Here is a 26,702-nt window from a genome sequence, read left to right as displayed (position 1 = left end):
ACGTCCACCGGGGGGTAGGGTAGGGGTCTTAGAACGTATCTCCAGTGGATATGGAGGGAATTACTCCATTTTGTTGACTTAACCCTGCTTTATATAAAATGTCAAGACAATTTCTGAAGTCTCCTTTTCTACATTAAGAGAGCTGGAAAATCCCTTTAAGCTCTAAAACTCCATTAAGTCAAACACTTAGTTTATGCTGAAAATACCAGCTTTTCCTTTGATTTTATGAGGAGAAATTAATCAAAATTATTATTCTATACATAGCTCTCAAGAATAAAGATGTTTAAAACTACCCTAATATTTTAAAACATGAACAAGTGACTACACATGCCTTTCTTCTACCCTCCTAGTGCATCCAAAAATTTATCTTACTTGTAAAATGTACTCTGTAACTTTAAAATACAAAAGGATAATGTGACTCTCATTTTACAGTTTAGAAAATCTTAAGTTGGCTTACAAAGTATTAATAGTCAAATTTTTGTTCTAAAGATGCAAATTGAATCTGCATATATTGTAAAACAAATATTTCAGAGATTAGAAAGTGCTTAATTATAACAATTTCTTTAAAACTCAGAACTCCTGATTTAGGTATAATATCATTGCCTTTGCTAACCTGCAGGAAAAGGTTACACCATGAGTAGGTCACCAAGAATGAAGAGAGCAGACCACAGGAAATCAGATTTCCTCGAGTGGCAGAAAACCAAACCACAACGGCACTAAAGGTAGCTAGTGTTAATACCTGCTGGAAAGTAGAGAAACTGAAAGAGACATCTCTCAGTAAAGACAAAAGTATCAGAGAAGCTGATATATTACGACAGAAAACAACACAAAAATGTATATATTTTTTGTTTTTTACCTAAATCGGCTACAGTTCCTCCTTTAACAGGTGTATTTTCACTATCTTTCTTTGGGTTTACTAGAAGAAAAAAAAAAATTGATTTAGGGGGAAGCTCTACTTAGTTTTAAGAAGAAAGCAGAAAAGGATTTAAAAATACATGAATCTCACTACAACTGCCCATCCCTCAGTCCTCACCTTCATGTAAAGACCACAATCCCCACTGAAGAGCAAGCCCCTTAAGGTAACACTACATTTGTAAACTAATTACCAAAACACCACAATTTTCTCATCATGAAAGTAAACAATATAGAGCAAAACATAAAAAAACACTTTTGATCCCTTTCATAAAAGTATATTATTAGTTTTGTATGCATTTCTTGATTCCCATTTTTGTGCCATTTGTTTAGATAAACTGAGGGAGAACTGAAACCTTTATTTATTTTGATTGGTTGATTGATTTTAGAGAGAGGATAGAAAGTGGGGGCAGAGGGAGGAGTTGGAAGCATTAGCTCGTAGTTGCTTCCTGTATGTGCCTTGACTGGGCAAACCCAGGGTTACAAACTGGCGACCTCAGCATTCCAAGTCAAAGCATTATCCGCCTGACCAGGCGGTGGCGCAGTGGATAGAGCGTCGGACTGGGATGCGGAAGTACCCAGGTTCGAGACCCCAGAGGTCGCGCGCGGGCTCATCTGGCTTGAGCAAAGAGCTCGCCAGCTTGGACCCAAGGTCGCTGGCTCCAGCAGGGGGTTACTCGGTCTGCTGAAGGCCCGTGGTCAAGGCACGTGTGAGAAAGCAATCAATGAACAACTAAGAAGTCGCAAGGCGCAACGAGAAACTGATGATTGATGCTTCTCATCTCTCTCTGTTCCTGTCTGTCTGTCCCTGTCTATCTCTGCCTCTAAAAAAAACAAAAAAAACAAAAAAAAAAAGAAAAAAAAAAAAAAGCATTATCCACCGAGCCACCAAACGTCAGGCAGAATTGATACCTTTAATACATCTCTGTGAGTTTGAAACAAATTCTGAGGATTAAAAACAATTTTTTTTTTATTCAGTGACAGGAGGGGAGGCAGACTCCCGCATATGCCCTGACCAAGATCCACCCGGCAAGCCCACTACAGGGCAATGCTCTGCCCATCTGGGGCATTACTCTGTTGCTCAGCAACTGAGCTCTTCTTAGCACCTGAGGTAGAGGCTATGGAGCCAATCTCAGCATCCGGGACCAACTAGCTCCAACTAAGTCATGGTTGCAGGAGGGGAAGAGAGAGAGAGAGAAAGAGAGAGAGAGAAAGAGAGGGAGAGAGGGAAAGAGGGGGAGAGAGAGAAAGAGAGAGAGAGAGAGAGAGAGAGAGAGAGGGAGGAGGGGTGGAAAAGCAGATGGTTGCTTCTCCTGTGTGCCCTGACTGGGAATCGAACCTGGAACATCCACACGTCAGGCCAACACTCTACCACTGAGCCAAACAGCGAGGGCCAGAATTTTAAAATCTCACTTAAACGTTATTCACACTGTCCTCAGCGCTCGTATGACAGTGGGCCTGTGACATTTTCATGTAAGAATTTTTAATTACATTTTGCTCCCTTCAGTTTTAATAGAGCCAGTGTGTCCGTGTATAGATTATTTTAAAAACGTTAGTTTTAAAGCATTACAAAAGTTAGAAAACTTTTTGGTCACAGTATATATTCCCAATAAAGAAAGAGCAAGTATGCCATAAAATGGGAAAAGAGAAACTTCATAAATGTTTACATTAAAAGGGGGAATCTATTCATACTTGAAAGTTGAGAACTGGAGATACAGAGCAAGGTATCAAAAATCCCATGGCAATGTTGAGAGTAATTAAATCATGTCGAACACTCCCACAGTCTAGAAAGAAGAATACAAACCATTTTTCGGAAGTACTACTTCCTCTATATTGGGTACAGGTGTTGGGTCCTCCATGTCCTTGGTAAGATCTTCTTGCTCATCTTCCTCTTTCTGACTTCTGCGCTTCCCATAAAGACTGGCTTGGCTAAAACATACAAAAATACATGAAAAGTAAGATTATTATTATTTTTTAAAATTATTTTAATTGCAATAATCACGCCTCGGATAAACCTCATTGGCTAGGATACTGCCACTGTGCAAAGCTGAAAAGTAAGATTATTATAGCTATTTATAGCAAGCAACTTCAGAGACATTACCTTCATTGTTGTTAAAATTTATGCTCAGAATCACTTTAAGACAAATCAAATCAAACAATTAAATACACTCCCCAAATTATATATAATCAGAAGAAAAATAAAAGTTTTTTTATTAAGTTCTGTGTCCATTAAGCATTAAAATGGACACAGAAATCCTATTATATAAATTGCAAACCATATTCTAAGCTTAAATAGTGTAATAAAAGTGCTAAAAAAATGTGGTACGTATTTTCTCTGATCACAATCACTTACATTAGAAATTTTATCAAAGATATGAAAAACTATATTTTCCTGGCTCTTTATAGCATTTCAGTACCAGAAAGTGCAAAGCAGAATAACTTAGAATGGTACTAATTCTTTCTATAAAACTTGCCATTGCAGGCTCTGGTCAGGTAGCCCAGTTAGAGCATCGCCCCCATACGTCAAGGTTGTGAGTTCAATGTCTGGGCAGGGCACATAAAAGAATCAACCAATGAATACATAAATAAGTGGACAACAAATTCATCTCTGGCTCACTTTCCCTCTCCCTTCCTTTCTCTAAAACCAATATATAAAACATTTTAAAAAATGTTTAATTGCCATTGCTCTTTCACTAATTCATAGTTTTAGAACTGATACATACCAGAATGCATGTTCAAGTTCAAACAAGAATAGAATGACTACTTACTTTGAGGATTTATAAGGGATACAGGACAAAAATCATTACCTATTTCATACAATGTGATGCATACCAATATAGAGAAATGACTAAAAGTATCAGGAAAATAAAGCTCAGAAAAAGTTCTGATGCAGGTGACAGTAAAGCTAAACCTTGGGAACAGTAATAACTAAGAAGTAGGCAATGTTTCAGGCTGATGAGTAAAGGCAGAAAGAGAGAAGAAAATAACTTGTATCAGGGGAATGTAGTCTAAAGCACACTGACAAGTGGGAGTGGGGATGGAGATACACATGGCAGACCAACCTGAGACCCACGGGCTGAGAGAATACACCAAATTCTCTTCTGTGAGACAACATGTTGCTACAGGTTAGACTGAGATATAAAAGTTAAAAATTTCGGGCCCAGGCCGGATGGCTCAGCGGTAGAGCGTCGGCCTGGTGTGCGGGGGACCCGGGTTCAATTCCCGGCCAGGGCACATAGGAGAAGCGCCCATTTGCTTCTCCAACCCCCCCTTCCTCTCTGCTCTCTCTTCCCCTCCCGCAGCCGAGGCTCCATTGGAGCAAAGATGGCCCGGGCGCTGGGGATGGCTCCTTGGCCTCTGCCCCAGCCGCTAGAGAGGCTCTGGTCGCGGCAGAGCGATGCCCCAGAGGGGCAGAGCATCGCCCCCTGGTGGGCAGAGCATCGCCCCTGGTGGGTGTGCCGGGTGGATCCCGGTCGGGCGCATGCGGGAGTCTGTCTGACTGTCTCTCCCCGTTTCCAGCTTCAGAAAAAAAAAAAAAAAAAAAAAAAGTTAAAAATTTCAAATAAAAATTATATGACAATTTCCCTGACCAGGCAGTGGAGCAGTGGATAGAGCAGTGGTAGTCAGCCTGGTCCCTACCGCCCACTAGTGGGCATTCCAGCTTTCATGGTGGGCAGTAGTGGAGCAACCAAAGTATAAATAAAAAGAGATTTAACTATAGTAAGTTGTTTTATAAAGATTTATTCTGCCAAACTTAGCAAAAATCTGACATAAAGTACTTGGTAAGTAATTACTATTATATGCTTTAACTTGCTGTAACTCTGCTTTATAAATTTTATAATGTAAAGTCACTTCCCTACTTTATAAATCACCATTACTGTGGAACCAGTGGGCGGTTAGAAAATTTTACTACTAACAGATACAAAAGTGGGCGGTAGGTATAAAACAGTTGACTAACCCTGAGGTCGCCAGATTGAATGCAGGCTCATCTGGTTTGAGGAAGGATCACCAGCTTGAGCCCAAGGTCACTGGCTTGAGCAAGGAGTCACTTGGTCTGCTGTGCCCCCCGGTCAAGGCACATATGAGAAAGCAATCAATGAACAACTAAGGTGCTGCAACAAAGAACTGATGTTTCTCATCTCACTCCTTTCCTGTCTATCCCTATCAGTCCTTCTCTGTCCCACTGTCTCTGTCACACACACAAAAAAATTATATGACAATTTTTAAAAGGCCTATGAAACTAAGGGTAGTGAGGAAATAAAATATTTTAAAAGAAAGAAGAGAGGCAGGTAGGATGAATGAAACAAACATTAGGAAAACATTTCAATGTGTTTTGGTTAAATACAGTTTCCTAAGGGGAAACTTAAAATGAGCAAAGGCTTGCTCAATAATAGTCAGATGTAGTCAACTAAAGAACAAGTATCATTTTGAAAAACCCAAGGCCCTGGCCAGTTGGCTCAGTGGTAGAGCATTTGCCTGGCATGCAGATGTCCTGGGTTAAATTCCAGGTCAAGAGAATCAAACCACCTGTTTCTCCACTCCTCCTCTCTCCTTTCATCCCCTCTGCAGCCATGGTACAAATGGTTCAAGCACGTTGGCCTCAGGTGCTAAGGATGGCTCCCTGGAGCCTCCATCTCAGGTGCTAGAAATAGCTCGGATGCGAGCATGGCCCCAGATGGGGATTGCCGGGCGGACCTCGGTCAGGACACATGTGGGAGTCTGTTTCTCCATCTCCCCTCCTATCACTTGGAAAAGAAGAAAAAATAAATGAAGAAAAACCCAATTAGATGGGTTTACTCTCAAGACGAGAGGCCAAATGCCACCACTGTGAGCCCCCTGGATGCTGCATCTCAGTTCAGTTAACCACTAGCGTTCTGCCACCAGCCCTTAGCCCCTAAGTGGGAAAAGGAGCATGTGTGATTTCAGTGTTTTCGCAAGGACTTCAGGTAGCTCCAAAATTTTTGAAAATCAAGTTTCAGATTGGAAATTTAAGAAATAAGGTGACCCTACCGGTTGGCTCAGAGGTAGAGTGTGGGCCTGGTGTGTGGAAGTCCCAGGTACGATTCCCAGTCAGGGCACACAGGAGAAGCCTCTATCTTCTTCACCAGTCATCCCACTTCTCTCTCTCTTTATTTCCCTACTGCAGCCATGGCTCAACTGGTTCAAATAAGCTGGCCCTGGGTGCTGAGGACGGCTCCAGCGCCTCACCTCAGGTGCTCAAATAGCTCAGTTGTTTAAAAACAGAGAGCAGGCCTGACCTGTGGTGGCGCAGTGGATTAAGTGTCGACCTGGAAATGCTGAGGTCGCCGGTTTGAAACCCTGGGCTTGCCTGGTCAAGGCACATATGGGAGTTGATGCTTCCTGCTCCTCCTCCTTTCTCTCTCTTTTTCTCTCTCTCCTCTCCCTCTCTCTCTCTTTTCTAAAATGAATAAATTTAAAAAAATAAATAAAATAGCGCCTGACCTGTGGTGGCGCAGTGGATAAAGCGTCAACCTGGAAATACTGAGGTTGCCGGTTCAAAACCCTGGGCTTGCCTGGTCAAGGTACATATGGGAGTTGATGCTTCTTGTTCCTCCCCCCCCTTCTCTATAATAAATAAATAAAATCTTAATAAATAAATAAATAAATAAAATAAAAACAGAGAGCAGCCCCAGATCGGCAGAGCATTGCCCTGTAGGGAGCTGCTGGGTGGATCTCAGTTGGGGCACATGCAAGAGTCCATCTGTCTGCCTGCCTGACTCCCACTTAACATAAAAAAAAAGAAAAAAGAAAAAAAAGAAGAAATAAGGTTACTCCCAATGATACCAATAAAAAAATCTAGTTTTAGTATGGAGATTCCTCAAAAATTTGAAAATTGAACTGCCTTTTGACCCAGCTATCCCACTTTCAGGAATATACCCCAAGAACACCATAGCACTGTTTCAAAAGGAGAAATACATCTCCATGTTTATGGCAGCATTTTTCACAATAGCGAAGATCTGGAAACAGCCCAAGTGTCCGTCAGAGAATGAGTGGATTAAAAAGCTTTGGCACATACATACTATGGAATACTACTCAGCCATAAGAAATGATGACATTGGATCATTTACAACAACATGGATGGACCTTGATAACATTATACGGAGAGAAATAAGTAAATCAGAAAAAACTAAGAACTATATGAATTATACATAGATGGGAAATAAAAATGAGACTCAGAGACATGGACAAGAATGTGATGGTAACAGAGGGGGGATGGGGCGGGAAGGAGAGAGAGGGGGTGGGGGGAGGGGAGGGGCTCAAAGAAAACCAGATAGAAGGTAACGGAAGACAATTTGCCTTTGGGTGAGGGGTATACATCATAATCAAATGTCAAAATAATCTGGAGATGTTTTCTCTCAACATATGTACCTTGATTTATCAATGTCACTGCATTAAATTTAATAATAAAATAAAAGGATAAAAAAGAGTATTTCTTCATGTATAAGACACACATTTAAAAAAAAATCTGGGGTCTAAAACTGGGTGTGTTTTATGCAGTGATTGTAGCTTTTTTTTTTTTTTATTCATTTTTAGAGAGGGAGAGAAGGGAGGAGGAGCTGGAAGCATCAACTCCCATATGTGCCTTGACCAGGCAAGCCCAGGGTTTCGAACCGGCGACCTCAGCATTTCCAGGTCGACGCTTTATCCCCTGCGCCACCACAGGTCAGGCTGTAGTTTTTTTTTTACTTGCATCCCGTTTTGCTCTTGTCTTTACGCTCACTGTTGAAGACAGTGATTCGTCATCAGACACAGACGAGTACAAGCTAATGGATGGGAGTTTTGACAGTGATGAGGAGTTGTATGACTTTTATAATGAATAAAACTTGAATTCAAAAAAAAAAAATCTAGTTTTACACTTTCTAAGTGAGAGAAGAGACAGACTCCCAAATGTACGTCGACCAGGACCCATCTAGTAACTCTCATCTTCAGCCAATGCTTAAATCAACCGAGCTATCTCCAGCACCTAAGGCTGACACTCATACCAACCAAGCTATCTTCAGCACCCAGTGCTGATGCTCAAACCAGTCAAGCCACTGGCTGCCAGGGAGAGGGAAAGAGAGAGAAAGGGGAGACGGAGGGGAAGAGAAGCAGATGATCGCTTCTCCTGTGTGCCCTGACCAGGAATTGAACCTGGGACATTCGCATGCAGGGCCAATGCTCCATCCAATGAACCAACCAGCCAGGGCCAAGTTTTACAATTTTAATTTTTATGTCACAAAGCAGACATGTTGCTTCACAAATTAAAAAAAAATCATTTTTCTGACTGTGACTGGCTCTTTAATACTACTTATAAATTTTATAAAAAATATTTTGAATTAGATAACCCTTAAATTAGAGAAAAAGACACACTAACAAGGATAAATATAATTTCTTAAATTATAATACTAGCCATGTTTCTCAATATGTACTTAGATGGGGGAAAAATATTCAGGGCACCTTTGTATAAATACAACATGAGACCCCCCCCATCAGGTAACTACCCTTAACAAGATGAGCTTTCAAAGCAAACATCCAATCAAGTAAAGTTAAGACCTCCTTGCCCGACCAGGTGGTGGCGCAATAGACAGAGTGTCAGACTGAGATGTGAAAGACACAGGTATGAAACCCCAAGGTCATCAGTTTTAGTGCAGGCTAGAGCGGGGGATCACAGCTTGAACGCAGGGTCACTGGCTTGAGTGTGGGATCACAGACATGACCCCATGGTCGCTGGCTCAAGCCCAAAGATCACTGGCTTGATGCCCAAGGTCTCTGGCTTGAGTAAGGGGTCCCTCACTCTGCTGTAGCCTCCCCTCTGCCCCCCATCAAGGCATATATGAGAAAGGAATCAATGAAAAACAAAGGAGCCACAACAAAGAATTGATGCTTCTTATCTCTCTCCCTTCCTGTCTGTCCCTATCTGACCCTCTCTTTGACTCTGTCAAAAAAAAAAAGACCTCCTTTCAGCAAAACTTCCATTATAAAGGTAAAAAACTAAAAAGTTCTTGGGAGTCTGTTTGAATGCCCTTTTATTTGTTTGTTTGCTTGTTTTTGAGAGAGAAAGGAAGGGAGAGAGAGAGGGACGAGAGAGATGAGAAGCATCAACTTGTAGCTGCTTCATTTAGTTGTTCACTGATTGCTTCTCATACGTGCCTTGACCAGGGGGCTCAAGCCGAGCCGCTCGAGCCCTTGCTCAAGCCAGTAACCTTGGGCTCAAGCCAGTAACCTGGGGCTCAAGCCAGCAACCTTGGGATCATGTCAGCTTGGGATCCCACACTCAAGCAGGCAACCCCATGCTGAAGCCAGCCAGCTCGCGGGTCCAGGCTCTATCTGCTGTGCCACCACCAGTCAGACAAATGTTCTTTCAATCACGCTGTGGTTCTTACCCTTTCTTCCCACTCTTCTTCCGTGATTCTGTGGGTGCAGGAGGTGGAGGGGAAGGCGAATGTTTCCTCTTCCGAGCATTAGCTGATGCCTTTCTATCTCTTCTCTCTGGACTTCTGACTGGCTAGGAAGAAATAAATGGAAATATCAACGAGCTTTGCTGATTTCTCAGTTTCTGTTTCTACAAACCCCTGCCCAAAGGTGAATTTTCACAAAGACAGTAGCAAACACACATATTCAGACCAAATGAAAGGCATCCTGGGCCCAGCAGTCAAGAGAGTTCCCCTGACTTTTCAGGTAATGTGTCACCAATAAAAAGTGAGCACTATCTCCCAGATAATTCAAACTGTGCTACAAAACAGACATTCCAAAATCCCCCACAACTAAAAACCACTCCTGTACACATTCTGGACTTCCAAGTGGGATAAACACGTCCAGTAACTCTAGAAAAATATAAAACAGCCTGACCAGGTGGTGTTGTAGTGAATAGTGTGTCAACCTGGGACGCAGAGGTCCTAGGGTCGAAACCTCTTGAATGCGGGCTCATCAGGCTTGAGTGCAGGGTCACTGGCTTGAGAGTGGGATGACAGACATGACCTAATGGTCGCTGCCTTGAGCCCAAGATTGCTTTGAACAAGGGGTCATTAGTTTGGCTTGCGACCCCGGTCAAGGCACATGAGAAAGCAATTAATGAACAAATAAGGTGCCGCAACTATGAGTTTATGCTTCTCATCTCTCTTCCATCTTGTCTGTCTCTTACTTAAAAAGAAATAATAAAAAAAGAGAAGCAATTAGTGAACAAATAAAAGTGCTGCAACTATGAGTTGATGCTTCTCATCTCTCTTCCATCTTGTCTGTTTCTGTATCACTCTCTCTCTCTCTCGCTAAAAAAAAAACTTAGAGACCCTGGGATTTTCATGCCGCTTTCTTGGGGATGCCAGCTCCTGAGATGGCTGTTAACAGCCACTTTGTTACTTTCATATGTACCCGATGGCTGATACACTGTGGTTTGTATGTGACGTTATCAGTGAATACTTGACAACATTCAAGCTAAAGAAGAACAGACACCAAGTGGAGAAAAATGGTGGCAAACCAAATACCTCTTCATTCTTTGTTGAAATTCGCTGTCGGAAACTCACGGGCTTCCTATTCTCGTCCACCTCATAATCCTCCTCATTCATCCATTCATTGAAAACATCAGTGTCCAAAATCCATTTTGCATGAACCTAAAAACACACCAAAGCATGAGTATCTACATAAATAATAAAATCAGTTGCAAGTATTTCAAAGAAGGTGATTTATTATTCTAAAATTCTCAACTGTATTGCAAATTTAAAACATAAGATGAACAATGACATCCATCACCTCACAAAATTTAGCTTTCTTGTGTGTTTGAGAACATTTATGTTCTACTCTTAACAAATTTCAATTATACACTAGTGTTATCAGCTACAGTCACCACCACATTTTGCATCAGTCTCAGACCTTCTTCATTTTAGAGGTGGTAACTTTCACCAACCCCTCCCTATTTCTCCAAGCCTCTGGCAAAAACTCTCCCACTATTTCTAGGCAATGTGATGGCTTTTTTTTTTTTAAAGTGACAGAGAGAGAGTCAGAGAGAGGGCTAGAGAGGGAAAGACAGACAGGAACGAAGAGATGAGAAGCATCAATCATTAGTTTTTCGTTGGGCATTGCGACACCTTAGTTGTACATTGATTGCTTTCTCATATGTGCCTTGACCGTGAGCCTTCAGCAGACCGAGTAATCCCTTGCTTGAGCCAGCGACCTTGGGTCCAAGCTGGTGAGCTTTGCTCAAACCAGATAAGCCCGCGCTCAAGCTGGTGACCTCGGGGTCTCAAACCTGGGTCCTCCGCATCCCAGTCCGCGTTCTATTCACTGTGCCACAGACTGGTCAGGCGTGATGGCTAAAAAGAGGTTCCACATATAATTTATTCCATGCAGTTTTTGTCTTTGGCCTATTTCACTAATCATGGCATCTTTATCTTCATGAAAATCACTGATAAAAACATTCAACAACACAGGGCCAAAAACAGTCATTGCTTTAGGCATTCAACAATACTCTAACCCAGTGGTAGTCAACCTGGTCCCTATCGCCCAATAGAGGGCGTTACAGCTTTCATGGGAGGCTGTAGCGGAGCAACCAAAGTATAAATAAAAAGATAGATTTAACTATAGTAAGTTGTTTTATAAAGATTTATTCTGCCAAACTTAGCGAAAATCCAACATAAAGTACTTGGTAAGTAATTATTATTATATGCTTTAACTTGCTGTAACTCTGCTTTATAAATTTTATAAAGTAAAGTTATTTCCTTACTTTATAAATCCCCATTACTGTGAAACCGGTGGGCAGTTAGAAAATTTTACTACTAACAGAGATACAAAAGTGGGCAGTAGGCATAAAAAGGTTGACTGCCCCTGCTCTAGAACAAGAACATTTACAGGGACCTATCATAGAGCCCTTTGCACCCTTCGAGTGTACATGATGCTTGACGGACACCGTCCAGGGACAGCCACGCCTGAGGAGGGCTGAACGGGTGAGAGTCAAAGTCGGGCCTCCTCCTAGTCCTTTACATGGCCACTTCCTTCCTGGTTTTGTTAATGTTTCTGAGTGAAAATTAATAAAATGGAAGGTTCTCTGGATGTTGGACAGATATAAATTCAGATAAATATTTAAATCACAGACCTAGCCTGTAAAACATTTCTTTTTATCCAATAGTGTTTCTCAAGAATACAGGGAGGAACTGTGGGACTGCCCCTCACATCTCACATCATGGGGGTTGTATGTTGCAATTAACATGCTTGGTTAAGAACTATTAGAATATTCTCATGAGAATAAAGAGAGAAGCACTTACACCTCTGAAGCCTTCTTAGCCTAACCAGGTGGTGGTACAGTGGACAGAACGTTGAACTGGGACACAGAGGACCCAGGTTCAAAACCCCGAGGTTGCCAGCTGGTGCATCAGCTCATCTGGCTTGAGAACGGGCTCATTAGCTTGAGCACAGGGTCACTGGATTGAGGGTGGAATCACAGACATGACCGCATAGTCGCTGGCTTGAGACCAAAGGTCGCTGACTTGAGCAAGGGGTCACTTGCTCTGCTGTAGCCCCCACTCAAGGCACATGTGAGAAAGCAATCAATGAACAACTAAGGAGCCAAAATGAAAAATTGGCCCTGGCCGGTTGGCTCAGCGGTAGAGCGTCGGCCTGGCGTGCGGAGGACCCGGGTTCGATTCCCGGCCAGGGCACACAGGAGAAGCGCCCATTTGCTTCTCCACCCCTCCGCCGCGCTTTCCCTCTCTGTTTCTCTCTTCCCCTCCCGCAGCCAAGGCTCCATTGGAGCAAAGATGGCCCGGGTGCTGGGGATGGCTCTGTGGCCTCTGCCTCAGGCGCTAGAGTGGCTCTGGTCGCAACATGGCGACGCCCAGGATGGGCAGAGCATCGTCCCCTGGTGGGCAGAGCATCGCCCCATGGTGGGCGTGCCGGGTGGATCCCGGTCGGGCGCATGCGGGAGTCTGACTGTCTCTCCCTGTTTCCAGCTTCATAAAAATGCAAAAAAAAAAAAAAATTACTTATTCTTAGGAAACACACTTATGTTTCTTAGTAAAAGCCCATGATATATATTTATATTTTTTATCTTAAGTAATTCAGAAAAAACATATAAACACATTATAAATGATAAATCAAAAAGGAAATAAAATGGTAACACAGGCAAATCTGAAAAAAGGTATACTATGTGCTATTTTTATTCTTGTAAGTTTCATTAAGTGGATAGAATGACACCCTGAAATGCTGAGGTCTCTGGTTTGAAGCCCCAATTTTGCCTGGTCAAGGTGCATATGAGGAGCAACTATAAGTTGATGCTTCCCAACCCATCCCACCTCTCTTTCTCTCTCTGCCTTCTCTCTAAAAAAAAAATCATTAAATAAAATCTTTAAAAAAATTATTCCAAATAAAAAGTTTTTAAAAAACAATCTAATTTTTTTTAATTTTAGGATTTTTATTCATTCATTTTAGAGAGGGGGCTAGACAGAAAGAGAAAAGGGGGAAGGAACAGGAAGCATCAACTCCCATAGGTGCCTTGACTAGGTAAGCCCAGGGCTCCGAACCAGCGACCTCAGTGTTTCAGGTCGATGCTTTATCCACTGTGCCACCACAGGTAAGGCACACAATCTAATTTTTGTTAGCCCTTCTCTCCGCATATGAATCTGAAAATCAAAGGCAAGTCTTTCCAAAGTTCACACTATTAGAAATAGGTTGAAGCAGATCTAAAATCTAAAATTTTGATTCACATTAAGTGCTCAAGAAAAATCATGTATAATCATCACTGCTCATGAAAAGGACCAGAGCTGGGTTGAAATGCTGACTCCAGAGCCGGGATTCAAAAACGACCAAGGCAGTTTGTAAGATCTTTTAGTCCCTGAAAGTAGGAATCATGCAAACACAGATCAAATAATACCAAAAGGTCACATGAGGCAGCTTAAAAGTTCCCAATGGCCAAGTCTCAAGACAATTCATCAAAATGAAGAACGGTAGCAATGTCACTGCTCTACAAGGACACAGTGCTAGTAGATTCACGAGAAAGGAAAGAGAAATCTCACCCCACTGCAAAATGCCACCTAAAAACACAGATGGAGTGGACGGCTAGAAAGGCCCCAGTAATAACAAATTTGGTCAGACAACAATTACCAATGGGAGTGAACTTCAGGATACATATTCAATGAAGAATATTTATATGGCCTCAAAGTATTTCTCTATAAAATATTTTTACTTTCAATGATAAAAATGGTAACGTTACAATAAGAAAACCAGGCAGATAATACCTTAACAATCAAACTACCAGCCGTATGGAAAAAACAGACAATATGTGCCCTGAAGCCTGAGTACCATACTGAGGAAATAGCACGTAAACGCACATTGGGAGATGTTCTAAAAAAACAACAGAAACAGGCTATACATTTCAAAATGTCAATGTCATGGAAAGAAAAAGAAGTCTGAGACATTGCAGATTAAAGTAGACTAAGGAGACCGGAAGTAAATGCAGCACTGAAAAAACCATGCAGTGCACAATCCTGAACCGAACCCTGGATCAGGGAAACAACTTATTATAAAACTTACTACATCACTGGGACAACTGCTAAGAACATGGGGCCCATGTCAGGCGATAATACTGTTTTTAAGAATTAATTTCCTGAAATAATTAACAACAGGGAAATCTAGAAGTATAAAGTAGTACTTTTTGTATTATTCTTACAACTTTCAACAATGAAAGGTGAAAAATAAGAGTTCATGCATGGGCCCTGGCCGGTTGGCTCAGTGGTAGAGCGTTGGCCTGGCGTGTGGAAGTCCTGGGTTTGATTCCGGGCCAGGGCACACAGGAGAAGCGCCCATCTGCTTCTCCACCCCTCCCCCTCTGCTTCCTCTCTGTCTCTCTCTTCCCCTCCCGCAGCCAAGGCTCCATTGGAGCAAAGATGGCCCAGGCTCTGGGGATGGCTCCATGGCCTCTGCCTCAGGTGCTAGAGTGGCTCTGGTCGCAACAGAGTGACGCCCGGATGGGCAGAGCATTGCCCCCTGGTGGGCATGCCGGGTGGATCCCAGTAAGGTGCATGCGGGAATCTGACTGTCTCTCCCCGTTTCCAGCTTCAGAAAAATACAAAAAAAAAAAAAAAAAAGAGTTCATGCATGAACTCTTACCATTATAACAAAAATAATTAGTAAAAGTCTGGGCCCTGGCCAGGTGGCTCAGTGGATAAAGCATCATCCCAGCACACCAGAGATTGCAGGTTTGACCCCCAGTCAGGGCATGTACAAAAAGCAATCAATGAGTACACAGCTGAATGGAATAAGTGAAAAAACGAACTGATGCTTCTCTTTCTTTCTTCCTTCCACCCCCTCTCAAATCAATAGGAAAAAAAGTCTGTATTATAACAAAAGCCATTCCAAGGCTGGCTGTCTCCATGCTTCCTAAATGACACCATCAATGACATTGAATTCCCCTCTTCACATTCCTCTCTCAAACCACAACCTAACTGTTCAGGCTCTAAAGCTTGGGGTCTCCTCAAACATCACTGTAGACACTTCATCTAAGACCTGGATAATGAGACCTTCATGGCCACTGGATAGTTCTTAATAGAATGATAAGAAAGGAAAATCATTATCTCCTTAAACATCCTTGTGGACAATAGCTGAAAAGCATTATTAAGTTATGTAAGAATAAATTTTTTAAAATAAGTATCTTTCACCTTCCATGGCTTTTCTGGAATTGGTGGATCTTCAATGTCCGCATCAACATCATTACTATGGACCCAAGTATCATAGCTACAAATGAAATGAAAAGAGGAAACGTAAATTAGATCCCACATTCATTCACTAAAAAGACTCTTATCAAAATGTAAAAATATATTTGAGAGAGATTATTAGGATCCAGTACTAGTAATTTATCGACACTTTTCTCCCCCCTACACACAAGAATACTCTTCTGTAGAAGTCCACAGTCATCTTCATGTTGCTAAACCTAAAATGCAAGCCTCGGTCCACAGAACTTGAACAGGATGATCACTCTCCTCAAAGCGTTTCTAGCACGTGGCTTCCAAGGCAGTGCTATCGGCTGGCTTGCCGGTAGTCACCAGCCCCTCCTTAGTCTCTCTATTGAGGTTCTCCCAACTTCATCAGCACTGAAAGCCCCCACTTCCCATTTTAGTTTTTGGAACAATCTCATTCACTTGGTAATCTCCTGAAGCCCATGGCTTCAAATATACATAAACTGACCACTCAAAATCTGTTACCTGTCCCTTCTCTGAATTCTGAACTCATAAACCCAGCTGTGAATTCACATCTCCTCTTACAAGTCTAATAAGGCTTTCAAACCAAACACACTCAGAATTCAATATATAATGCCCTCCTTACCCCAACAATGTTCATAGCCAATCACTCCCATCTCAGTAAATGCCAACTCCATCTTTGCAGTTGTTCTAGCCAAAATTCTCATTAAAATCCTGACCTCATTCTCACTCATGTCCTATAATCAAATCATCAACATTTCTACTAGCTTTACCTTCAAAATATGTCCAGAATCTATATACTTCTCAGCTGACCACTTCTGCCCAAAGCCGAGAGTCCACTTTTCAGAGCAGTCCTTTTGAAAACTCAGTCCACATCGCTCCACTGCTCAAAACCTAACTCAGACTGATAGTCAAAATACTTCCAGTGGCCTGCCAAGGCCTGTAATTCCAGTGTTCTTCCCTCCCTCAATATATCTGAACCACTTTCATGAGGCTTTAGGAGCATTCTCTAAAAAAGCCAGGCAGTGGGCACTTCATGCCCTTTAAATATGCTCCTCACTACCTAGACATCCATATGGCTCACTCCCTCATATCTTACTATCTCTTAGCTCAAAGGTTCATGTCAGTGATGTTCAACTCACTAGTATCATTCCCTTTTGCCTCCACAATTTTGAAACAAGCAAATTACCTACCAAATCAAAACTTTGTTAATGCTACTATATTAGCCAATGGTGGTATCTAAATGAAATACAAGTATGCAACAAGCACTAGCTTCCTGTATCCACTACTCAGAAGTCAATTCAAAAGCATTTGGAACAGCCTGACTAGGCGGTAGCGCAGTGGATAGAACATTGGACTGGGACACAGAGGACCCAGGTTCAAAACCCCAAGATCGCCAGCTTGAGCGGGGGGCTCACCAGCTTGAGCCCAGGGTCATTGGTTTGGCATGGAATCATAGACATGACCCCATGGTCGCTGCCTTGAGCCCAAGGTTGCTGGCTTGAGCAAAGGGTGGCTCGCTCTGCTGTAGCCCCCCCCCATCAAGGTACATATTAGAAAGCAGTCAATGAACAACTAAGGTGCCGCAACAAAGAACAGATGCTTCTCATTCTCTCCCTTGCTGTCTGTCTCTGTGTCTCTCTCTCTGTCACACACACACACACACACACACACACACACACACACACAAAAGAGCAACACAAAAAAGAGCATTTGGAACAAACACAGTTCTACATATCTACTAACATCACACTGGTTAAGTTTTCCTGGAACACAAACAGAAGCCAGAGAAAAACAATTCCTTTGCCAATTAATTAACTATACCAGGTAAAGATTACAATGGTAAGAAAAAATTGGTAACTTTATACTCTTTAAAGGTTTTGAGTGGAAAATGTTACATAGGTAAAAGTAAAGGCACAAACTAGTTAACAAAGTGAACTAACAAGGCCTCCTGAAAAGACTAGACTTGAGCCAGTCATTACATTCTACTTAACACACAAGAAAAGGTTAGCCAACAGCCTATTATGTCTTATAATGTGTTGTTATAAAATTTATTAAACTTTTTACTTACGTAGCTTATCACCATAGATTTGAGTTTTGATCTAAGTGTTTTAACGGGCAAACTGACTTTCTAGAATAATTCCTAGAATACTGAAAGCTTTTAACAGTGCCAAGAACTGCTTGAAGCCTCAAGACTAGAATTGTTTATAGAAAGCATTTTAAAAACTGTCCATTTAAAGTAGTCAATTGTGGTTCAAAAGAGGCTGATTTGCAAGCTGACTTAATTTAATTTAATGAACTCAAATGTATAAAGACTCTGCATATAATCTGAAAATTCTGAATGTATCTAGAGACACTGCCTGCTTTAAAAATATATAAATATTTAGGCCTGGCCTGTGGTGGCGCAGTGGATAAAGCATCGACCTGCAAAGCTGAGGTCACTGGTTCGAAACCCTGGGCTTGCCTGGTCAAGGCACATATGGGAATTGATGCTTCCTGCCCCTCCCCTTCTCTCTCTCTCTCTCTCCTCTCTAAAATGAATAAATAAAAATCTAAAAATATATAAAATAAAAAATTAAAAAATATATATATATTTACATGTAAAACAGTTACTCAAATAGATTACCTAAACCTAGCATACAAGCAGACACTGCATGTACCCTGACAAAGTACACCTATTTCTTTTAAAGATTTTATTTATTTATTTTTAGAGAGAGGGGAGAGACAGAGAGATACAGAAGGAGGGGGAAGGAGCAGGAAGCATCAATTCCCGTATGTGCCTTGACCGGGCTAATCCAGAGTTTTGAACCGGCGACCTCAGCTTTCCAGGTCAACACTTTATCCACCGCGCCACCACACAGGTCAGGTCACACAGCACATCTCAATGCAAGCCTTGTTCCTTCACTAACTAAAACGGGTTCTGAGTAACTCTAGGTCCAATCACCAAATTAAAGGAAATACAGAAAACAGAGAAACAAGTTCAAATATACAAGAGATGCCATTTAAAAATTCACACTGGTAAACTGCAGGGAAAATAACCTGGTTTCACAATCAATACATGATCTTTATTCCTCAGTGCCTTATGCAGGCATACTATTAAACAAGGGACACCATTTTCACTAACATCTAGTTATTGTTCATAATCTTCTTCATTCATATTCAGATGCTGAAACACAGCATGAGTTATGATATATAAAAATACCACCACCACTTGGAAAATAAATTTCTGCAAAGAAAAACTCATTTCAGACATTCAATGTCATCCTTAACTGTACAGCATGAGTAGCTTCTGGAAAAACTAGTCATAAAATTTCAAGAAGAAAACATTTCTTTAAGGAAACAAATCTAAGTTAGCAGTCTAAGATTGTATTGAAGAACTGCTTTGGCAAAGGCAGCAAACATATCAGTTCATGAGCAAATATAAAGCCATGTGACTTCATCAATCCTATAACTTAAACAATAGCCAATAAAATAAGACTTAGAAGAATGAGAGCAATAACTAAAACTAATCAACAAAGTTGCCACTATTCATAAAGTGAAACTCCATGTCAGTAACTCTGGCTCATGCTGACAAAAACCTTTATACCAGGTCTCAGTCAAAATCAACATTACCTGTCTGGGTAACAGCCCCAATGTACCAACACCTGCTTATCTTTTCTCATCACGGGTCTCAGCCACTCTTCTGAAAGTGAAAAAGAAAATACTTTAGTCAAGCTATTATTTAGACTTAATTTTTACTCAAAAAGTTTTGGTTTGGCCTGACCTGTGGTGGCGCAGTGGATAAAGCGTCAACCTGGAATACTGAGGTCACCGGTTCAAGGCCCTGGGCTTGCCTGGTCAAGGCACATATGGGATTTGATGCTTCCTGCTCCTCCCCCCTTCTCTCTCTCTCTAGGAATGAATAAATAAAATCTAAAATAAAATTGAAACGAGTGAATTAAAAAAGTTAAAAAAATTTTTTTAAATAAAATAATAAAAAAAAAGTTTTGGTTTGTTAAGAAGCTACCCTGAAAAAAGTTCTCTCATAACTGAATGTTATTTATTCCATTTTTTCTTAATAAATTATTTTTTAAAAGATTTTATTGATTTTTAGATATAGGAGGTGAGGGAGGAATGGGAAGCATCACCTTGTAGCAGCTATTTCTCCTATCTGCCTTGACAGGGTTTCATACTGGCGACCTCAGCATTCCAGGCCAATGCTTCATCCACTGCGCCACCACAGGTCAGGCTATTTATCACCTAGTAACCCTCTGAGTAGTACGAATGTTCATGTACGTCCTCATGCCTTCTGACAATCCAGAGTACGATCATACGTGTGTAAGGCAACATTAAAAAAAGGAAAAAGTATGTTCTTCTTGTTTCCATAAATTGGTTATCAAACAAACATGATTTTAAGTTAATAAAACTGGAACTGGAACTAATTTCATTTTTTGAAAAATAACTCACTTCCGGGGGTGAGCGAACATGAAAAAATTTCACTACCCAAAGGGTTAAAGTAAAGTTTTCCAGCTGTGGATTCAGACTCAGTAGATTCTAGAACTATTATCACTACTCTTGACAAAACCAACTGTCCAGTGGAGTAGTTATATCCTTCCCATCCACCTGTCTTATCTGTCTCCACTTCTACACAAACCATAACCACCATATTCTTTACTGAATTCTACATGAATAGGAAATTACTAAGTAGCTAAGATGTAACAACTTCAATTCAAATCTTTTGTAAAAGGCAATTGTTTTAAAAAAATGTTCACAATCTGCCTGACCAGGCGGTGGCGCAGTGGATAGACCATTGGACTGGAATGCCGAGGACCCAGGTTCGGGACCCCGGGTTGCCAGCTTGAGCACGGGCTCATCTGGTTTGAGCAAAAAGCTCACCAGCTTGGACCCAAGGTCTCTGGCTTGAGCAAGGGGTTACTTGGTCTGCTGAAGGCACACGGTCAAGGCACATATGAGAAAGCAATCAATGAACAACTAAGGTGTCACAATGCACAACGAAAAACTAATGATTGATGCTTCTCATCTCTCCGTTCCTGTCTGTCTGTCCCTGTCTATCCCTCTCTCTGACTCTGTCTCTGTAAAACAAACAAATAAAAAAATGTTCACAATCTTCCTGATCAAGCAGTGGTGTAGTACAGTGGTCCTCAACCTTTTTTGGGCCACGGACCAGTTTAATGTCAGAAAATATTTTCATGGATCAGCCTTTAAGGTGGGACGGATAAATGCACAAAATAAAATTATGCGACCGGCGTAAAAACTGTGGTATTTTTATTTTTTTTTATTTTTAGATTTTATTTATTCATTTTAGAGAGAGGAGACAGAGAGAGAGAGAGAGAGAGAGAGAAAGGAAGGAGGAGCAGAAAGAATCAAACTCCCATATGTGCCTTGACCAGGGAAGACCAGGGTTTCGAACCAGCGACCTCAGTGTTCCAGGTTGATGCTTTTACCCACTGCGCCACCACAGGTCAGGCAAAACTGTGGCATTTTTAAATATAATTGTCGAACTTACGAGACAAGCATCAAGAGTGAGTCTTAGATGGATGTAACAGAGGGAATCTGGTCATTTTTAAAAAATAAAACATCGTTCAGACTTAAATATAAATAAAACAGAAATAATGTAAGTTATTTATTCTTTCTTTGCGGACCGGTACCAAATGGCCTACGGACCAGTACCAGTCCACGGCCCAGGGGTTGGGGGCCACCGGTGTAGTGGATATAACAACTGCATTGACCTGGGCCACTGAGGAGGTCACCAGTGTGAGCACGGGCTCACCAGCTTGAGCACAGGGTCGCTGGGTTGAGCGTGGGATCACAGACATGACCCCATGGTCACTGGCTTGAGCCCAAAGATTACTGGCTTGAAGCTCAAAGGTCGCTGGCTTGAAAGAGGAATCACTGACTCAGCTGGAGTCCCCAGGTCAAGTTACACATGAGAAAGCAATCAATGAACACCTGAAGTGTCACAACAACAAGTTGCTGTTTCTCATCTCTCTTCCTTCCTGTCTGTCCCTCTCTCACTAAAAAAAAGAAAAGAGGCCCTGGCCGGTTGGCTCACTGGTAGAGCGTCGGCCTGGCGTGAGGGAGTCCCGGGTTCGATTCCCGGCCAGGGCACACAGGAGAAGCACCCATCTGCTTCTCCACCCCTCCCTCTCTCCTTCCTCTCTGTCTCTCTCTTCCCCTCCCGCAGCCAAGGCTTCATTGGAGCAGTGTTTGCCCGGGCGCTGAGGATGGCTCTGTAGCCTCTGCCGCAGGCGCTAGAATGGCTCTGATTGCAGCAGAGCGTCGCCCCCTGGTGGGCGTGCCGGGTGGATCCCGGTCGGGCACATGCGGGAGTCTGTCTGACTGCCTCCCCCCTCCACCCCATTTCCAACTTCAGAGAAATACAAAAAAGAAAAAAAGGGGGGGAGAAGAAAAAAAAGAAAAGAGTTCACAATCTAAGCATTTATATGAGCTTTATTAAAGAAACCTTAGAGCAGGGGTCCCCAAACTACGGCCAGCAGGCCGCATGCAGCCCCTGAGGCCATTTATCCGGCCCCCGCCGCACTTCCTGAAGGGGCACTTCTTTCATTGGTGGTCAGTGAGAGGATCATAGTTCCCATTGAAATACTGGTCAGTTTGCTGATTTAAATTTACTTGCTCTTTATTTTAAATATTGTATTTGTTCCCGTTTTGTTTTTTTACTTTAAAATAAGATATGTGCAGCGTGCATAGGGATTCGTTCATAGTTTTTTTTATAGTCTGGCCCTCCAACAGTCTGAGGGACAGTGACCTGGCCCCCTGTGTAAAAAGTTTGGAGACCCCGGCCTTAGAGTTAGCTAGCAACAGAATCAGTATTAGAACATACACAGCTATCCAACACCTCCACCTGGTGGCAACCAGTTGATACTACCTAACAGGACAAAAACATAAATTCTAACAGCAGGGCAAGGTTTTTCACTTTATAAAAGCAGGATAATCACAGAGATAAAATTGTAACTGTTACAAATAAAAATCAAACTTTCAGCTATCAAAACTAATTATGAAAAGACCTAAATATAACAGCCAAAACTTTTAGATGTAAAATTTCACAACTCGTAGGAAATGGTTTCTTAGATTTGCTGGTGTACTTAATACACCAGCAGTCACCCAAGCAAACCAACCTAACATCTTGTAATTGTTTTTAATCTCTGTAGAAGTTAGTAATATTCTCCTTCCATTCTTGACACTGTTCTTTATTCTCGGCTGCAGCACAATTCATTACTCTTCTGTGATTTCTAAGAACCACTTCTGACACTGTAGAGCACCATCCTATTATATATTTTGTACTTCATTCATTTTTGTTCTTAACTATTTATCTCCTTTATTCTTCAGCATTAACTTAAAATTATTTTTCTAATTTCTCAAGAAAGTTGTGTCCTGGCCAGATAGCTCTGTTGGTTCGAGAATCGTTCCGAAGCACAGAGGTTGCCATTTCAATCCCCAGGTCAGGGTACATACAGGAACATATTGATGTTCCTGTCTCTCTCTTCCCTTCCTCTCTCTAAAATCAGTAAGATAAATGTTAAAAAGAAAAATTCCCTAAACTGATTTTTTAGTCTTTCTTCTTCCGTAATTTATACATTTAGACATAAATTGCCCTCTGGATTTAGTATCAGCTGCATCCTAAAAAGTTAACTTTCTTATATTTTATTAATTTCGTAATTATTCAAATACAAAAATATTCCATTTTCTTTGCAATTTCTTCTTCGATCCATATTTTATTTTATTTTTCTTTTTGGGACAGAGACATAGAGAGGAACAGATAGGGAGGGACAGACAGGAAGGGAGAGAGATGAGAAGCATCAATTCTTCGTTACAGCTCCTTTGTTTCCTTAGTTGTTCACTGATTGCTTTCTCATATGTGCCTTGACCGGGGGGCTACAGCAGAACGAGTGACCTCTTGCTCAAGTCAGTGACCTTTGGGCTCAAGTCAGCGACCATGGAGTTATGTCTACAATCCCATGCTCAATTCAGGGACCCCGCGCTCAAGCTAATGAGCCCATGGTCAAGCCAGATGAGCCCATGCTTAAGCCAGCGACCTCAGGGTTTCAAACCTGGGTCTTCTGTCCCCATCTGACACTCTATCCACTGCACCACCACCTGGTCAGGCTGATCTATGAATTAAACAGTAATATACCGGTGTTGCTTAATTTTCAAGCATATGGAAATTGTCTGATAATCTTTGTTATTGACATCTAGCATATCTACACTGGTAAGAAAAACTCAACATAGGGTAATCAGCAACTCAAATCTGATATAATTTGGTTTCTTATGTAAATGTTCTATAAGGATATGTTGTGCTTAGCAATACAGATCTCCCTATAGAACCATTTCTTAATCTAAATTAATGAATTTGGTTAATTAGTAATTCATATTTTCTTTCCCAACTTTCTGACCTTTGAAAAAATGGTTAGCACAAATCAGTTGTCATAGGTCTAATAAATACTGTCTACTGAACAAATCAACTTTCAGAATAGCAAGGCTGAAAATCAGAATCTGAACCATTATAAGTTCACCAAACTAACGTACTTCTAAGTGATCCTGTTTAGACAAACAGTAACCCACCCATCATTAGAGATGTTCTTCTATCTTACAATATCTCTAAATTTTCAGAACACAAGGGAAATAGTAAATATTAACTAAGTTAATATACAAAATATGCCTAGACTTAATACCCAGGTAATAACTACCAACAAAGAAAAGTCTAATTAGAGTTGGACATTACAGAATTACATAGTTTCTTTAGAGCAACTCAAAAAATAAAAATAAAAAATTATAAATTTAAATAATCTGTGGAATTTAATATTTATACTTGCAACTTTCTTTCTAAAACAGCTGGTAATATTGTTTAAACCTCTGCTGATATAACTTAAAAACCAGTGAAGCATGAGTTTATCAATGCACACCCAAAAACTAACTTACCATCTTCTTGTGAGGAAGGATACGGATAAATGTGGTGGGAAGCTTTTGACTTCTCATCAGTAAATGTCCCCTGAAAAGCAATGAACAAACAATGTTAAAATAAAGCATGTGGCTGACAAACTAGGAGATGCCAGATGCAAACTGCCTAAGGATTATAAAAGCATTACTCTATTTACCTTTTAAAAGTAGTACTCTTAGACAATATTTTTATTAACTTTAGGCAAGGAAAGGGACAGTGACTAACAAGAACAAACAAAAAGAATCTACAGCCTGACCAGGCAGTGGCACAGTGGATACAGCGTTGGACTGGGATGCAGAAGAACCAGGTTCGACACTCCGAGGTTGCCAGCTTGAGCGCGGGCTCATCTGGTTTGAGCAAAAGCTCACCAGCTGGGACCCAAGGTCGCTGGCTCGAGCAAGGGGTTACTCAGTCTGCTGAAGGCCCACAGTCAGGGCACATGTGAGAAGGCAATCAATGAACAACTAAGGTATCGCAACGAAAAACTGATGATTGATGCTTCACATCTCTCTCCATTCCTGTCTGTCTGTCCCTATCTATCCCTCTCTGACTCTCTGTCCCTGTAAAAAAAAAAAAAAAAAAAGAATCTACAGACATAGTTTATTTATTTATTTTATTTATATATTTTTTATTAAGTGAAAGGTGGGGAGGCAGGGAGGCAGAGACAGATTCTGGCATGCGCCCTCACTGGGATCCACTTGGCAAGCCCCCAACCAGGTGATGCTCTGGCCATCTGGGGCTGCGGTCCATTGCTCAGCAACGGGAGCCAGTTCAGTGCCTGAAGTGAGGCCAAAGACCTATCCTCGGTGCCCAAGGCCAAACTGCTCAAACCATTCGAGCCATGGCTGCAGAAGAGGAGGGGCGAGGGGGAGAGGAGGGAAGACAGGGTGGGAGAGAGAGAGGGAGGTAGAGAGAGAGAAAGAAGGAGAGGAGAAGGGTAGAGAAGCAGATGGTCACTTCTCCTGTGTGCCCTGACCAAGAACTGAACCCAGGACAGGACTTCCACATGCTGGGCCAATGCTCTACCACTGAGCCAACCAGGCAGGAGTTACAGACACAATTTACAGTACTATATAGAAAAATGGCCCTGGCCGGTTGGCTCAGCGGTAGAGCGTCGGCCTAGCGTGCGGAGGACCCGGGTTCGATTCCCGGCCAGGGCACACAGGAGAAGCGCCCGTTTGCTTCTCCACCCCTCCGCCGCGCCTTCCTCTCTGTCTCTCTCTTCCCCTCCCGCAGCCGGGGCTCCATTGGAGCAAGGATGGCCCAAGCGCTGGGGATGGCTCTGTGGCCTCTGCCCCAGGCGCTAGAGTGGCTCTGGTCGCAACATGGCGACACCCAGGAGGGTCGCAACATGGCGACGCCCAGGATGGGCAGAGCATTACCCCCTGGTGGGCGTGCCGGGTGGATCCCGGTCAGGCGCATGCGGGAGTCTGTCTGGCTGTCTCTCCCTGTTTCCAGCTTCAGAAAAATGCAAAAAAAGAAAAAGAAAAATGATACAAGTACCCTTAGCTCATTCTCTATGACTCTCTCGGGGTAACCTTACAGAAATATAATACCTCTAATCCATTTTAATAATTATTTTAATTGATTTTACAGAGACAGACGAAGGGAGAGAGGTGGAGAAGGAGGAAAGAGGAGGGAGAGGGAAGAAGAAAGAGGGAGAGGGAGGGAAGAGGTGAAGATATTAGAAGACAGCACTGGTAACATGTGAATCAAGATAATAGTAAACTTGTAAGGAAAACAGAGTTTCTCAGTCATTTTTTAAAAGCCACAAATATAAAAATACATATAGTGAAAGGGAGACCATGTTTATCTTAAGCAGCATTTTATTACCTACCAATAATTGTGTCGCCAACTCTCACTGTTTGACTTGGTGATCACAGTGACGAAGAACACATACTCACTGGTCTCTTACTCTCCATGAACACACTTCACACTAAGACTATGATGACTCCATCCCAATGACTTAATTAAATGCCACTCACTCTAGGACCTACATTTGTATTAAATCACATAATGCATCTTAAACTTACACAATATTACCCTGGCTGGATAGTTCAGCAGGTTAGAGTATCATCCTGATAAACCAGGGTTGTGGGTTCAATCCCCGGTCAGGGCAGGAAGAGATCGATGTTTCTGCCTCTCTCTCTCCC

At 41.9% G+C, this 26,702-nt stretch overlaps 1 protein-coding gene and 1 pseudogene across 1 annotated transcript in view; both read right to left on the bottom strand.

Annotated features, from left to right (window-relative positions):
- SMARCC1 (SWI/SNF related, matrix associated, actin dependent regulator of chromatin subfamily c member 1) overlaps positions 1–26,702 on the bottom strand; it is a 147,457-nt gene that overhangs the window by 87,489 nt on the left and 33,266 nt on the right. The window contains exons 6-12 of the mRNA XM_066245840.1: positions 24,531–24,600; positions 19,206–19,275; positions 15,555–15,630; positions 10,395–10,520; positions 9,297–9,418; positions 2,717–2,841; positions 857–916 (exon numbers count right to left, since the gene is read on the bottom strand). Coding sequence (XP_066101937.1) covers positions 857–916; positions 2,717–2,841; positions 9,297–9,418; positions 10,395–10,520; positions 15,555–15,630; positions 19,206–19,275; positions 24,531–24,600 — 649 coding nt within the window. The remainder of the gene's footprint in view (positions 1–856; positions 917–2,716; positions 2,842–9,296; positions 9,419–10,394; positions 10,521–15,554; positions 15,631–19,205; positions 19,276–24,530; positions 24,601–26,702) is intronic.
- LOC136314783 (U4 spliceosomal RNA) lies at positions 2,836–2,961 on the bottom strand (annotated as a pseudogene).

This window comes from Saccopteryx bilineata, chromosome 10 (assembly GCF_036850765.1).
Source record: "Saccopteryx bilineata isolate mSacBil1 chromosome 10, mSacBil1_pri_phased_curated, whole genome shotgun sequence".
Classification (NCBI taxonomy): Eukaryota; Metazoa; Chordata; class Mammalia; order Chiroptera; family Emballonuridae; genus Saccopteryx; species Saccopteryx bilineata.
The sequence above is the reverse complement of the archived record's forward strand: the minus strand, read 5'-3'. Positions and strand labels throughout refer to the sequence as shown.